The 15,343-nt window shown below is 43.6% G+C and overlaps 2 protein-coding genes across 2 annotated transcripts; one reads left to right on the top strand and one right to left on the bottom strand.

The window, feature by feature from the left end:
* Positions 1-1,673: 1,673 nt before the first annotated feature.
* LOC117477772 (basic proline-rich protein-like) lies at positions 1,674-7,266 on the bottom strand (the record flags this gene model as incomplete). Its single annotated transcript, XM_034124520.1, has 2 exons — positions 7,232-7,266; positions 1,674-3,903 (listed from the first exon to the last, which is right to left on the bottom strand). Coding segments are annotated over exons 1-2 (2,265 nt in total), but the record flags the coding sequence as incomplete, so codon positions are not given.
* Positions 7,267-8,633: 1,367 nt separating this feature from the next.
* oscp1a (organic solute carrier partner 1a) lies at positions 8,634-14,005 on the top strand. The gene is made up of 11 exons (XM_034125473.1): positions 8,634-8,745; positions 9,384-9,538; positions 10,163-10,330; positions 10,508-10,588; positions 10,698-10,801; positions 11,799-11,927; positions 12,020-12,074; positions 12,404-12,549; positions 12,631-12,691; positions 13,482-13,765; positions 13,894-14,005. The coding sequence occupies exons 1-10, from the start codon at positions 8,634-8,636 to the stop codon at positions 13,599-13,601; spliced, it is 1,131 nt and encodes a 376-aa protein (XP_033981364.1). The 3' UTR covers positions 13,602-13,765; positions 13,894-14,005.
* The last annotated feature ends 1,338 nt before the right edge of the window (positions 14,006-15,343 follow it).

Below are 15,343 nucleotides of genomic sequence, written 5' to 3'. Positions count from 1 at the left end.
TGAAAATATTTATGAAAGTGACTAAGTCAATTAACTCAAGTTACTAAGTACGGCATACTTGTACTTTACTTGAGTATTTCCATTTTATGCTACTTTAGACTTCACTTCATTTTAGCGAAAGATATGTGTTTATTTTCCTACATTTAAACGACACTTTCACTTAATTTTTTCATTAAAAAAATGAAATGCTTGAAAAGTATCTAAAATTGGCTCCAACATTAAAATACTTTTTCATACATTCGTTATGGATAAGAACAGAATATTATAATAATTCTGTGATAATATAACACTGAGAAGCCATTCTGCATTAGGAGTACTTTTACTTTTGATACAAAAGATAAATTTAGCTTACAATAAGGGTGCAACACCACCAGCCAAAGGGCTAGTAAATGTTCAAATTGTATTCGTTACTCAAAAGATTAACATTGTTTTTTGAATGGTGAGGGATGCTGCAAATCTAAACCCTTGAATATTTGATCAGCATTTGACAGATAACCGGTGCTAATTCATTTCTACTGAAGTAACAATTTGCATTCAGGACTGTTTTTTTACAATGGAGTATTTTTTAGATTTCTCCTTTTACTCATGAGGATCTCTTGTAAATCTGAATACTTTTTTGATCAATAATAATTGTAATTTCTGTCACTGCTGGGTAGCTTAATCTATGACAAAACGTTACAATGTATTTGTTTGTTAGATACATTTACACAAACCACAGTTGATTTACGGTTTTCACCAAAGCGGGACAAGGTCATATTTAAAAAAAATGATATACTTCACGCTACAAAAGGGTTTCACTTTAGTTAACTTATAAATCACTCTGTTTAAGACATGTTCATGCAGTAGGGAGGACAAATTATATATTAAAACCATGAGTATTCTTAAGATTCATTAAGACATGTTGCTAAGATTCAGATCATAATTTTGTCCATACATTTATATGTTACTGTTATGTAATTTAGGTTGAACAGTTAAATAGTGAGAACTTTGTGAAGGATTTCAAAAAATATTCTGAATGATTTGAATACCGAAAGGACTGAGAAGAAAAATCAACATGGTCAGAATAATCTTTTTACTCAATGTTTTATTCTCACAGCCCCAATCCTCCTCCAATTCCACATTCTTCCTGGACAGAACTCTAGAAGCAAATATAATTTACCTTAGGGATTGTTTTACTCGATTTACCCTCTATGGCAGTTACGCCTTCTCCACTGTGTTTTGGGCTCTATTTTAAGGGGGATAATAGGGATCACAACTGGATATAATGCATTAGGCAGAGGGGTTGGTCGATAAATCCGATGTGGAGGTTGTGTTGGCTCTGGTGTTGTGGGCGGTGGTGGAGGTGTGGTGAGTTCTGGTGGAGGTGTTGTTGGCTCCGGTGGAGGTGTTGTGGGCTCCGGTGGAGGTGTTGTTGGTTCCGGTGGAGGTGTTGTTGGCTCCGGTGGAGGTGTTGTTGGCTCCGGTGGAGGTGTTGTTGGCTCCGGTGGAGGTGTTGTTGGCTCCGGTGGAGGTCTTGTAGGCTCCGGTGGAGGTGTTGTGGGCTCCGGTGGAGGTGTTGTTGGCTCTGGTGGAGGTGTTGTAGGTTCTGGTGGAGGTGTTGTGGGCTCCGGTGGAGGTGTTGTTGGCTCTGGTGGAGGTGTTGTAGGTTCTGGTGGAGGTGTTGTGGGCTCCGGTGGAGGTGTTGTGGGCTCTGGTGGAGGTGTTGTGGGCTCCGGTGGAGGTGGAGGTGTTGTTGGCTCCGGTGTAGGTGAAGGTGAAGGTGTTGTTGGCTCTGCAGGTGTTGTGAGCTCCGGTGGAGGTGTTGTAGGTTCTGGTGGAGGTGTTGTGGGCTCCGGTGGAGGTGTGGTTGGCTCCGGTGGAGGTGTTGTGGGCTCCGGTGGAGGTGTTGTGGGTTCTGGTGGAGGTGTTGTGGGCTCTGGTGGAGGTGTTGTTGGCTCTGGTGGAGGTTCTGTTGTGGGCTCTGGTGGAGGTTCTGTTGTGGGCTCCGGTGGAGGTGTTGTGGGTTCTGGTGGAGGTGTTGTGGGCTCTGGTGGAGGTGTTGTTGGCTCTGGTGGAGGTTCTGTTGTGGGCTCTGGTGGAGGTTCTGTTGTGGGCTCTGGTGGAGCTGTTGTTGGCGCTGGTGGAGGTTCTGTTGTGGGCTCTGGTGGAGGTGTTGTAGGCTCTGGTGGAGGTGTTGTGGGCTCTGGTGGAGGTGTTGTTGGCTCTGGTGGAGGTGTTGTGGGCTCTGGTGGAGGTGTTGTGGGCTCTGGTGGAGGTTCTGTTGTGGGCTCTGGTGGAGGTGTTGTTGGCTCTGGTGGAGGTGTTGTTGGCTCTGGTGGAGGTGTTGTGGGCTCTGGTGGAGGTTCTGTTGTGGGTTCTGGTGGAGGTGTTGTGGGCTCTGGTGGAGGTGTTGTGGGCTCTGGTGGAGGTGTTGTGGGCTCCGGTGGAGGTGTGGTTGGCTCCGGTGGAGGTGTTGTGGGCTCTAGTGGAGGTGTTGTGGGCTCTGGTGGAGGTGTTGTGGGCTCTGGTGGAGCTGTTGTTGGCGCTGGTGGAGGTTCTGTTGTGGGCTCTGGTGGAGGTGTTGTAGGCTCTGGTGGAGGTGTTGTGGGCTCTGGTGGAGGTTCTGTTGTGGGTTCTGGTGGAGGTGTTGTGGGCTCTGGTGGAGGTGTTGTGGGCTCTGGTGGAGGTGTTGTGGGCTCTGGTGGAGGTGGTGTTGGCTCTGGTGGATTTGTTGTGGGCTCTGGTGGAGGTGTTGTTGGCTCTGGTGGAGGTGTTGTGGGCTCTGGTGGAGGTTCTGTTGTGGGCTCTGGTGGAGGTGTTGTAGGCTCTGGTGGACGTGTTGTTAGCTCTGGTGGAGGTTCTGTTGTGGGCTCTGGTGGAGGTTCTATTGTAGGCTCTGGTGGAGGTGTTGTTGGCTCTGGTGGAGGTGGTGTTGGCTCTGGTGGAGGTGTTGTGGGCTCTGGTGGAGCTGTTGTTGGTGCTGGTGGAGGTTCTGTTGTGGGCTCTGGTGGAGGTGTTGTGGGCTCTGGTGGAGGTGTTGTGGGCTCTGGTGGAGGTGTTGTGGGCTCTGGTGGAGGTTCTGTTGTGGGCTCTGGTGGAGGTGTTGTTGGCTCTGGTGGAGGTGTTGTGGGCTCTGGTGGAGGTTCTGTTGTGGGCTCTGGTGGAGGTGTTGTAGGCTCTGGTGGACGTGTTGTTAGCTCTGGTGGAGGTTCTGTTGTGGGCTCTGGTGGAGGTTCTATTGTAGGCTCTGGTGGAGGTGTTGTTGGCTCTGGTGGAGGTGGTGTTGGCTCTGGTGGAGGTGTTGTGGGCTCTGGTGGAGCTGTTGTTGGCGCTGGTGGAGGTTCTGTTGTAGGCTCTGGTGGAGGTGTTGTTGGCTCTGGTGGAGGTGTTGTGGGCTCTGGTGGAGGTGTTGTTAGCTCTGATGGAGGTTCTGTTGTGGGCTCTGGTGGAGGTGTGGTTGGCTCCGGTGGAGGTGTTGTGGGTTCTGGTGGAGGTGTTGTGGGCTCTGGTGGAGGTGTTGTTGGCTCTGGTGGAGGTTCTGTTGTGGGCTCTAGTGGAGGTGTTGTGGGCTCTGGTGGAGGTGTTGTGGGCTCAGGTGGAGGTGGTGTTGGCTCTGGTGGAGGTGTTGTGGGCTCTGGTGGAGCTGTTGTTGGCGCTGGTGGAGGTTCTGTTGTGGGCTCTGGTGGTGGTGTTGTAGGCTCTGGTGGAGGTGTTGTGGGCTCTGGTGGAGGTTCTGTTGTGGGCTCTGGTGGAGGTGTTGTTGGCTCTGGTGGAGGTGTTGTGGGCTCTGGTGGAGGTGTTGTGAGCTCTGGTGGAGGTTCTGTTGTGGGTTCTGGTGGAGATGTTGTGGGCTCTGGTGGAGGTGTTGTGGGCTCTGGTGGAGGTTCTGTTGTGGGCTCTGGTGGAGGTGTTGTGGGCTCTGGTGGAGGTTCTGTTGTGGGCTCTGGTGGAGGTGTTGTGGGCTCTGGTGGAGGTGGTGTTGGCTCTGGTGGATTTGTTGTGGGCTCTGGTGGAGCTGTTGTTGGCGCTGGTGGAGGTTCTGTTGTGGGCTCTGGTGGAGGTGTTGTGGGCTCTGGTGGAGGTGTTGTGGGCTCTGGTGGAGGTTCTGTTGTGGGCTCTGGTGGAGGTGTTGTAGGCTCTGGTGGACGTGTTGTTAGCTCTGGTGGAGGTTCTGTTGTGGGCTCTGGTGGAGGTTCTGTTGTAGGCTCTGGTGGAGGTGTTGTTGGCTCTGGTGGAGGTGGTGTTGGCTCTGGTGGAGGTGTTGTGGGCTCTGGTGGAGCTGTTGTTGGCGCTGGTGGAGGTTCTGTTGTAGGCTCTGGTGGAGGTGTTGTTGGCTCTGGTGGAGGTGTTGTGGGCTCTGGTGGAGGTGTTGTTAGCTCTGGTGGAGGTTCTGTTGTGGGCTCTGGTGGAGGTTCTGTTGTAGGCTCTGGTGGAGGTGTTGTTGGCTCTGGTGGAGGTGTTGTGGGCTCTGGTGGAGGTGGAGGTGTTGTTGGCTCCGGTGGAGGTGTTGTTGGCTCTGGTGGAGGTGTTGTGGGCTCCGGTGGAGGTGTTGTTGGCTCTGATGGAGGTGTTGTGGGCTCTGGTGGAGGTGTTGTGGGCTCCGGTGGAGGTGTTGTTGGCTCTGGTGGAGGTGTTGTGGGCTCTGGTGGAGGTGTTGTTGGCTCTGGTGGAGGTGTTGTGGGCTCTGGTGGAGGTGTTGTGGGCTCCGGTGGAGGTGTTGTTGGCTCTGGTGGAGGTGTTGTGGGCTCCGGTGGAGGTGTTGTGGGCTCCGGTGGAGGTGTTGTTGGCTCTGGTGGAGGTGTTGTGGGCTCCGGTGGAGGTGGAGGTGTTGTTGGCTCCGGTGGAGGTGTTGTTGGCTCCAGTGGAGGTGGAGGTGTTGTTGGCTCCGGTGGAGGTGTTGTTGGCTCCAGTGGAGGTGGAGGTGTTGTTGGCTCCGGTGGAGGTGTTGTTGGCTCTGGTGGAGGTGTTGTTGGCTCTGGTGGATTTGTTGTGGGCTCTGGTGGAGCTGTTGTTGGCGCTGGTGGAGGTTCTGTTGTAGGCTCTGGTGGAGGTGTTGTTGGCTCTGGTGGAGGTGTTGTGGGCTCTGGTGGAGGTGTTGTTAGCTCTGGTGGAGGTTCTGTTGTGGGCTCTGGTGGAGGTTCTGTTGTAGGCTCTGGTGGAGGTGTTGTTGGCTCTGGTGGAGGTGTTGTGGGCTCTGGTGGAGGTGGAGGTGTTGTTGGCTCCGGTGGAGGTGTTGTTGGCTCTGGTGGAGGTGTTGTGGGCTCCGGTGGAGGTGTTGTTGGCTCTGGTGGAGGTGTTGTGGGCTCCGGTGGAGGTGGAGGTGTTGTTGGCTCCGGTGGAGGTGTTGTTGGCTCCAGTGGAGGTGGAGGTGTTGTTGGCTCCGGTGGAGATGTTGTTGGCTCCAGTGGAGGTGGAGGTGTTGTTGGCTCCGGTGGAGGTGTTGTTGGCTCTGGTGGAGGTGTTGTTGGCTCCAGTGGAGGTGGAGGTGTTGTTGGCTCCGGTGGAGGTGTTGTTGGCTCCGGTGGAGGTGTTGTTGGCTCCGGTGGAGGTGTTGTTGGCTCTGGTGGAGGTGTTGTTGGCTCTGGTGGAGGTGTTGTTGGCTCTGGTGGAGGTGTTGTGGGCTCTGGTGGATGTGTTGTGGGCTCTGGTGGAGGTGGTGTTGGCTCTGGTGGAGGTGTTGTTGGCTCTGGTGGAGGTGTTGTTGGCTCTGGTGGAGGTGTTGTTGGCTCTGGTGGAGGTGTTGTGGGCTCTGGTGGAGGTGGTGTTGGCTCTGGTGGATGTGTTGTGGGCTCTGGTGGAGGTGGTGTTGGCTCTGGTGGAGGTGTTGTTGGCGCTGGTGGAGGTTCTGTTGTGGGCTCTGGTGGAGGTGTTGTAGGCTCTGGTGGAGGTTCTGTTGTGAGCTCTGGTGGAGGTGTTGTGGGCTCTGGTGGAGGTGTTGTGGGCTCTGGTGGAGGTTCTGTTGTGGGCTCTGGTGTAGGTGTTGTGGGCTCTGGTGGAGGTGTTGTTTGCTCTGGTGGAGGTGTTGTTGGCTCTGGTGGAGGTGTTGTGGGCTCTGGTAGAGGTGTTGTTGGCTCTGGTGGAGGTGTTGTGGGCAGTGGCGGTGTGGTTTTAGAGGAATCTGTAATATGACCGTATGTTAAAGATTGGGTTGTAGGTTCTGGATCAAAAGATGGAAAAGAAAGGTCTTCATCTTCAGTGGTTGCCTCTATGTCCATTTTAATTGGTGGCTGGATGGTCATTTGAGGTCTCTGTCCCCCATGTCCTCCTTTTTCACCTTGACCACAATTGCAAGGACTCAGCTTAGTGATGTGTCTAATCAGATCGGCACTCGGGAAGTCCATGCTGATGACACCTAAGCAGCCCCGGTTAGAGGAGGTTCTATTATGTTCCACAACAAGGTCATAAAGCTGCGTGTTAATGTCTTCAACCAATGTTTTAGGAATTGCCCACCATTTTGCCTCACAATTTGTCCTTACAATCAAACCGACACACATGTATGCCTTGTGGTGCTCTATTTGAGCTTCAACATTCTTTAGCTTTTTACGTTCAAAGAACTTTGATTTGTAATTTACTGTTCCTTCATTAAATGTTTTACTCTGGAGAAAAATAATCCTGCCCCTTGCCTCTTTCATATTTGGTGCTTTCGATGTAGTCAATATATTATTTCGGAAGTTTTCAATCAATTTCTTCATCAGTTCGTCAACTTTTGATTTGTAAAAGAAAGCATGATGGAGACTCACTTTCAACAGCACAGTCTCACTACTGTGGTCTGATAAGAAATTGATAATCTCTGTTAGAACTTCATCAAATCGAATGCGTTTCCAAAACATCATGTTTCCATCCAGAATATAAATGTTGTCTTTATCCCGCAGCCTAGTCTCAGCATGCAAATCAAAATATCGTATTCCCACATTAAGTTGGTCTTTCAAGGTCCAAACTTGACAGTTATATGCATATCGTGACAAGCTTTTGTGTGTTCCAGGAATTGAGATAGCAGAGACTGGAGTCTCGTCAGGAATAGACTTCATCCAGTCCAGGTTAAGAAATTGTGAATCCAGGGTTTCTTTATCATTGAAACCTTTCCCTGAACAGGCGGTTATTCTGATGGGGGGAAGACACGATTATGATAGTGTAAATATTTCAATAGCAGAAGAAAGTTGAACTAGTTGTTTAACAACAGGCAAATAAAAACTGTCTACACAGGACATTTTTTGCCAAAAACCAACCATTATCAATTATAGGTCCTACTTACATAGAGAGAAGCCAGATGTAAAGATGGATCTCCATGATCGGTTTCTTGACTAATCGATGTTCCAGTGAGCTTGATCAGGATTTTTTTAGCTTTCTTTCCCAGATGTTGTTTCGCTTTCTTTCCAAGACATATTTTCCCCGATTGTCAATATGCAAAATGTTTCACAAGAAAAGCTTCCACCCGTGGAGTTGACTGTTACAAACTCAACTGTTTGAGTGTGAGTGAGCTGCTGTAACAGTGAGCATAACGATCAAATATTATTTTGCATGTTTCTACTCCCTAATCTTTTATTTGAATAGGAGGGGGAGAGAGAAAGAAAGACACAAAGACTAAGGGCTACATTACAATTGTGAACAGATTATATCATAACAGTTCAGTTAGTAAAATGAGTCTTCAGGAACGAGTCAATTTAGCTACAGTATATCCTTTATACACTGGATGTACTGTACATGTACAATTCATTAATGAAAACATTCATTTAGAAATGTACTTGTATCGGAACAAATATAGGTATACAATACCACCCTTGTTGACATACATTTGTATAGTTTTTGTAAAGGACTGTTTATTTACACCTTGTTTAAATAAATCTGTACGCAATTGTATCAGAAAAGCACATATTCAATTTCTTGCTGAGGTTGAGAGGAGAGTTTTGAAGTTTGAAGCTCCAGAGAGCAAGACTGCAAGAATAGGGAAAAATGTAGCCTTACTTTTTACATAGGGAAGAAAAGTTTACCAGTAACTGTAAAGCTCACTAATTAGAGAAGTTATATCTTCTTTGTTTAAGCTTAAAGGGGGTTACGCACAGGACTTTTCTCTGAGTGGGCGCAGTGACTTCCTGAAACCTTGTCATCAATTGAGGTTGCCATAAAGCACCAAAGACTCAAGTCTATGCTAAGCTAAGCTTCGCATTTACTTCTAAAATTCAAACTATTCCTTTAAATGCTTGTACTTGTACTGTTGATGTTACCACATTCATTTGGCCATGAAGTGTAATAAGGCGATTTAACTTTTATGTTTGCATCATACCATCAACACGCCTATAGCACAATGTTGTAATAAACAAAAATGTAAAATATACCCAGTCATTTGCCTTCTTTGGTTGGTTTTGCTGTGCTGCCACGTCACCCTTATCCTGGCCAATAAGCTTGTGTCTGGCTTCTGCTGATCCTCTTCCTCACCACCTGTTGCATCTTAATGCGACAGTTTATCTGCAGAAGCACGATCAGATAAGACTTGACATGGACAATTTGTTAGTAGTGGCGATTCACAACAGGAAGGCTCAGATAATGCCTTTTAAATGACAGGAGTGCTTTAGAACTGAGAAGGGCTAAACTGCTTCCAACACCCACTTGTGCACCAGCTTTTGACTACGAGTGAATCCCTTGTTTGTCATTGCAGGATGTCTATGAGAACTCTCCCCCTGGTTTTCATTAATCTTGGTGGGGAAATGCTTTACATACTGGACCAACGCCTACAAGCTCTCAACACGTCCGAGGACAATTCAGAGAAAGGTAGAGGTAGCTAGAGAAATGACAGGCTTGGGAGGTGCCTGTGTTTAGCTCCCAGTCACCCCTCCTCCTGACAAGCTGTATAGCTGATGCTTGAAAACTAACCATGTGCAGCATTTGCTTTACATGCACTGACAATCTCAAATGACAGGTCTGTTTTCTTTCTTTGTTTACCTGGAAACCTAACTCGGATGCAGGAGTGTGGTCAGAAAATGACAGAAAAAGAGGTATTCATGCAATACTTAACATGATAGTCAGTTCCTTGTGCCCCTGTAGCATTAGTGGTGAACAAGTATTGAGACCTTTTACTTAGGATAAGTCAAATTAGCAATACTGAGGTGTAGTAGTATACACTGACTAAAGGAAAATGAATAATTTGGCAGAGTTGTATAATTATATAGCCTAGCTAGCCACATAAAGCTTTACCTTATCTTGTTTACTATTTGCACAGCCGTTGTAGTATTATAAGGATAAACACAACAACAAAAAGAGGCTAAACAACTTTAAAGTAAGTGTATCTTGCCATGTAGGAAACTTGGTGTGGGGCCATGTCTCAGCATGGGGTTCTATTGTCTAATAAGTCTCCAATGGGCATAAAATAACAAGAATTAACCACCTTTCTGTTTCTGTGTCACTCACAGTTATGAATGGCATTGTGGGGGCCATGTTTAGTAAAGACTTTATGGATGAACTTCTCAAACCTCAGCAGCTGTATTCTCACCGAACCCTGAAAACAGTGCTAACTCGGATAGCACACGCCTCCATCATGAGGCTGAACCCGGCCAGCATGGACAGGGTATTTACAAGATGAAAGGAATTTATTACATTATGTCACTTTAGTGATTTTATTTCATAACATTACATTTCAAACATTGTTATTCAAAAGTTGTGCTTAACTACTGTTGGCAGTTTACTTCTGTCATCATTGGCCAAAAGTTCCATAACAACCTGTCAGCATACTGTTATTCAATGGTAACCAGGTTAGGCCATTTTGAAAAAAGGAAAAAGAGATTACAAACATATTCAAGGCTCTCTACTATGTCGATGAAGCATTTAAGAAATATTGCCTACCCCAGCTTTAACAATGTTTTTATATATCATATTGTATACATCATATCATATCGAAGACAAAAATCTTGCAATACATGATAAATAATTGTAAAGAACAGTATAATCAAGGGTTATTACTGGCCACGCAAGGGCTGCCCAACACTGGCCTACTGTTGTTTTATATTTTCAGGATTTTATCAGGTCAAATACTGAGGGTTTTATTAATGGTTTAAGTCCCCTAAAGGTGTCAATAGGGTCAAAATAAATTGTCAAAAATGGTCAGTCTTAGAGCATTAAAAGGTAGTTTGGTTTGATCGCAGTGGTGGCATGTCCCTAAAGTTGATACCTTCTTCCTTTTTCCCTCTTGTAGCTTTACGAGCTGATGGTCATGGCGTTCAAATATCAAATCTTCCTTTGTCCAAGGCCTAAAGACCTGCTGCTCATCACTTACAATCACATAGATACCATCAGGGAACTTGTAAAAGACACTCCTGTGGTTGTGAACCAAGTGGACGAGACACACAGGAAGATCATCGAGGTATGTTGAGAGCTGTTATGTAAATCAACCTTTAACTATCATATTGACTGTTTTATGCTGCATGCTACAGTATGTGCAAGTGTCTGTACATGCGTGTGCATACTGTCCGGATTCCAGCTGTCAGTTTTTAACAGAGCTGTATCCTGTCTGGCCTGTTTTTCTTTATGTATACTGTAGGTATACTCATCTTTACCCGAAGGTGAATTCCAGCTTCTCAGACAAACGCTGCTCATATTTTTTCAAGACATGCATATTCGAGTAAGTCCTCTGCTTTTTGTTTGTTCAATTCTCCTTACATGTCAGTCAATGCAGTCAGTACATGTCAAATAGAATATAGCCTTGTTTGAATGTTGTTTTTTCTTCTTAGGTGTCACTTTTCCTCAAAATTTTAGTCCAAAATCCCAACGGACGTTTTGCCCTGTCAACATCAGGCCCAGTGCCTCATGGGATAGATGTCCCAGGGCTCATTAGGTAGGCTGCTGACAAACATTGTGTTTTCTGATTTTAGAAGTCTGTTGAACTATCTTTTACATACTAAATCAGACATAAACCATGCCTTCTCTTTTTAGAATGTATGTATTTTATGCATGGTCCTTACAATAATATGAAAATGGTGACACAGCGCTGTCATATCACTTTTTGTTTACCTCTATTATCATTCAAATACTACAGTCTGAAATATACTGAAAAATATTAAACTAATGAATATTAAGTTATCTCTCCTGTCACCTTTCTTTTTTTATTGATTCTATCAAGATTTGATGACGTCTTATGTAGGTCAATTGCGAGGAAATGTGTGGCAGACATTCAATGTCCCCAGAGGATGATTCCCAATGACTATGGGAATCCTCTGACTTGTGGTCGTGTTCTAGATGGTAACATGTTGTAAAACGTTCTGCACTTAACTGCATGTCACTACTTACATAAGACATTTCAAACCGTAAGCTTATAAAATGAACAGAATTGTTCTACAAATTGTTTCAGCTTCTCAGAAAAAGCAATACAATTATCTCTAAAGTTAAGATTGTCCTTTTAAAACACAGTTAACAATGTCAGATTCGTCACTTAGAAGTATGATACTTTAATTTCTAATGAATCAATTCTTTGTTTGTTTTAAATGACAAACCTATAAAAAGAGCTAGTAACGAGGCAAGAAAAGGGAATCAATTTGCTTACTAACATGTTTTCACACAGGGTAACTGGTTCGTAAAGACTATTTTTTACTGTTTCAGAACTAAATATTAAATACTTTTACACACCAAGCCTATTTTCTAATCTGGTGGTTGGGTATCATTTCCACACAGCCAATCACCTCCATTGGTGGCACCATGCACATGTAGCCGTTTGTATGATGCAAGTCTCAAGGCTCCTCTGACAAGCTGAAATGTCTTAACTTGAAAATGCCCTCTGACAGCTTAAAAGTAATATCTCAATATTCCACGGTTTCATCATCTGCTTCCTGTTACAGGACGTTTGACGGAAAGGGCAGAGAAGTGAGACGGAGTGAGTTCCCCTCAGGAGGAAGTTACAGCAGCTCTGTGAGAGAGGGGTGCTTTGAACTGCATGGAGACAGAGTCATCAGACTGGGCATGGACATGTATGAACTGTACACCACATGTACTAATGATGACATGAAAATAACATGCAAGTGGTTTGAACATGACGCTCCCTTGTGTTACATGAAAATAGGTACACTGTGAACCATCCAGAGGAGACACACACATCGAAGGATACCTTTGTCCAGGTAATAAGAGGAGTGTTAAAGATCTGAAGCTACAAGCATTTCTTTTTGGGAGGTCACAAGGTTGAATGAAGAGTAGAAAACTCCAAATAGTGTTTTTTTCTCCTGAATGTTTCATATTGATTTCTTATTATACATGTTGTAAGCACTAAATCTAGCAGAGAAAACATATCGTTCTTGCCATCTTGCACATATTAATAGACACTGCAGAAAGCACTCAAAGGTCGCCATTTTACCACTGCGCAATTCCCCAATAATTTTGCATCAAATATTGTATCCTGCAGGCTTAAGACCCTCTTTCTGTTCATGTATAACCTTCCTACCTTCTGCAGACGGATAACATTCCTAACCTGCTGGCCAAAGAGGAGTTGAACCTGCTGGCTCGCCTGATGGGCAGCATGAAGGCCGAGAAAGAGCCCAAAGCTGAAACTGGCTTTTGGATAAACCTGTTCCCCACGGACCAAGAGGAGGAGGAGGCGTGAGTGCTTTTTTTTATCTTATACTCAGCTATTTAATTAACATGAACTGTTTCAAATATGACTCTGATGTTGTTTAACAGGGGAGCTTCAGGCCTAGCTGAGGAGCCCTTGTTTGAAGTGATAAATATTCAAGCGATGCAGGTAAGGTGATGTCATAGTCAACAATGTTAACAAACCAGCTTTGAGTTATAACACGTTACTGTAAATCATGTGAACATGCATACACTGGGGGAACACCTTATCAGGCGGATGCTAATTGTAATGAATGTGAGAAAAGACAGAAGCAACTACAGACCAATAGAAAAAGTAATACAATATACTACTGTATATTAAGGTTAGGTATTTTTCTTATTTTTTTTATTTAAAGCCATCATTTAAACTTTACAAGATAAATGAATAATAAAATGAGAAGGCAAATTCAGCAAGGTATAGGAAATGTAAACAGCGTACGCCAGAGTGGTATGCGATATGATTAAGTACTGATACTCAGTGTTGCTGTTTGCATTTGTGTTAAAGATAATATCGTGTAGCACAGAATAATGTAGTATGGGATGGAGGATATTTTATACATTAAAATAAATAAATATACCATTATATAATAAAACGTTTATAGCATAGGCATAGTATAAAATATAATTTATATAAATATATTCCATATTATTATGAGATCAACATTACATAACAAGATGTTTTTTTTCAAATTATTAAAATACTGTACCCATTATGAAGAAGTGTCATACTTTTACAGATTAATATATATATTTTTAATAATTATTTAATAATGTAATTTTTCCTCAATAACTAATTAATTACATGATATGAATGTCCATGTTTCCTGTAGAGACTGTAGCTAACCAATTAATAACATCTTCTTCATTGGTTAATTATACATTTGTAAAGGATTGACCTGTTGATGGATTGTTTGGTTCAGGATGAACAGGTAACGACTGAGCTGGCTAGAATCGCCGGACAGTTTGCAGAAGAAGAGCCGCCTGGAAATCTGAGCAGCAGCAAAGGAGACGACCTGCTGGCCATGATGGACGACCTCTGACCTTGATGTGTAGTTTCAACAAGATTCATTTTAACTCTACTGCCCGACTTATCTAGACATGTTTGCTTAACACTGAAGTAGATTAGAGAGTAATAATATATCAAATGATTATGTAGCATCTGATAAAACGTACTTATATTTAACTTTATTTAAATAACAAGCACTTGGAAAAAAATATGTTCCATTGTAAAATATATTTTCTTTATAATAGTTATGTTTTCAATAAAGCATTTACTGAATATTGTTTGTTTGTTTTCTGTTATTTAACACAATGTCAGAATATAAATTAGTCATTGATGAGACGATTATAGATTGTAAATGTTTTAATAAAACTGCCTTGGGATCTGTCGATTGAGGTGAATATGGTTGTTACATAAAGTGTCCTAAAAGATGTCATATATGCAGTGGCGACTGGTCATTAGGGGCAGGTGGGGCACAGCCCCACCTAGTGTCAGCAGAAAGTATTACAAATAATGATTACAAAAATGCAAAAAAATAAATAAAAAAATATATAAAATATATTTTAAGATCATGTTTAATCATCTGATTCGTCTGTACATTGCTGTTTTAGTCTGTGTTCTTCTAATTAGTGTGTCTACAGTCACAGTGTGTGCCAATTGAGCTGTTTAGAGCCATGTGGGACAAAACCTGATTATGCCCCTTCCTCTCGCTGTGAAGTGAACGATGACTGTAAAAACTACACTGCGCATGCTCAGAGTATTTTGTAATGTAATGTGTGTGGCAAAAAAATAATAACCAGAGGGGCACGGAGCTACCATCCCCACCATACGTCATCTCAAATCATTCAGAGCTGATTGGCTGTAAGTACGTGTGCCGCGAAAAGTGTGGTGTGTGAAGAGGAGACGAGAGAGCTGCAGTGACGCGTCCTAAAACCAGGAAGTAAGCACAAAAAAGCAATGAGATTTCTCCAGAGGATTTTAGAAAATAGCTCGAAATAAGATCTGTGGGAAACGTACCTGTTAGATAAATGCACGTTTTGATTAGCCGGATAACATCCACATGTCTACCCTACTTTTATAATTTTTTTATCATAAATCTATGGATTAGATTTATGATAGACTTTTGAAACTACAAGATAAGGAGGACTTTTACAAAAAAGTTATAGAAATATTTGTCCAGAAGGATAGGCAAATGGACTTCATCTTCAAGTCAAGGTAAGACCGCCATTTTATTGAAAATGGGATCTTACTAAGAGAGAACAATTCAATATTTAAATGATAAAATTACATTTTTTGGGTATCCTTTTGTTGAACTGTCTGTTTAAAATTAATCGAAGCATCAGACAAAAAAAGCTTTTGAAAATAATATTATATTTTGGTTTAGGTCAAAATATAATATTTGTAAACCTGAAGAGTCAGTGCCAGTGCCTCAGCAGCCATGAACCTCACTGCACGTCACTGCAGACGCTTATATATAGACATCTAAGTTTTTTGTGCCCCACCACTTTTGTACATATAAAAACGCCACTGCATATATGTGTGTGTAGATAGGAATAAGAGACCACAACAAGAAGTCTAACCACCTAGGAGTACAAATTGGAGGACACATTTATTATTGTATAAATCCCTTCTTTTTATTTATTAGAAATGGTGTGTTTTTCATCAACAAAGCATCTTTATTGACGTTTCCCCCTGATTGTGATCCTTCATTATTCATTTTTATATTTTACTCAATGCTTTATAATCCTGTCTTTTATGTTCTGCAAACTCTGTTTTATGCGA

Source organism: Trematomus bernacchii, unplaced genomic scaffold (genome assembly GCF_902827165.1).
Source record: "Trematomus bernacchii unplaced genomic scaffold, fTreBer1.1, whole genome shotgun sequence".
NCBI lineage: Eukaryota > Metazoa > Chordata > Actinopteri > Perciformes > Nototheniidae > Trematomus > Trematomus bernacchii.
The sequence above is the reverse complement of the archived record's forward strand: the minus strand, read 5'-3'. Positions and strand labels throughout refer to the sequence as shown.

Coding starts and splice junctions, on each gene's coding strand:
- oscp1a (XM_034125473.1), top strand. CDS start 8,634: ATGTCTATGAGAACTCTCCCCCTGGTTTTCATTAATCTTGGTGGGGAA. Junction 9,539..10,162: donor ACCCGGCCAGCATGGACAGG/GTATTTACAAGA, acceptor TCCCTCTTGTAG/CTTTACGAGCTGATGGTCAT. Junction 11,928..12,019: donor ATCAGACTGGGCATGGACAT/GTATGAACTGTA, acceptor ACATGAAAATAG/GTACACTGTGAACCATCCAG.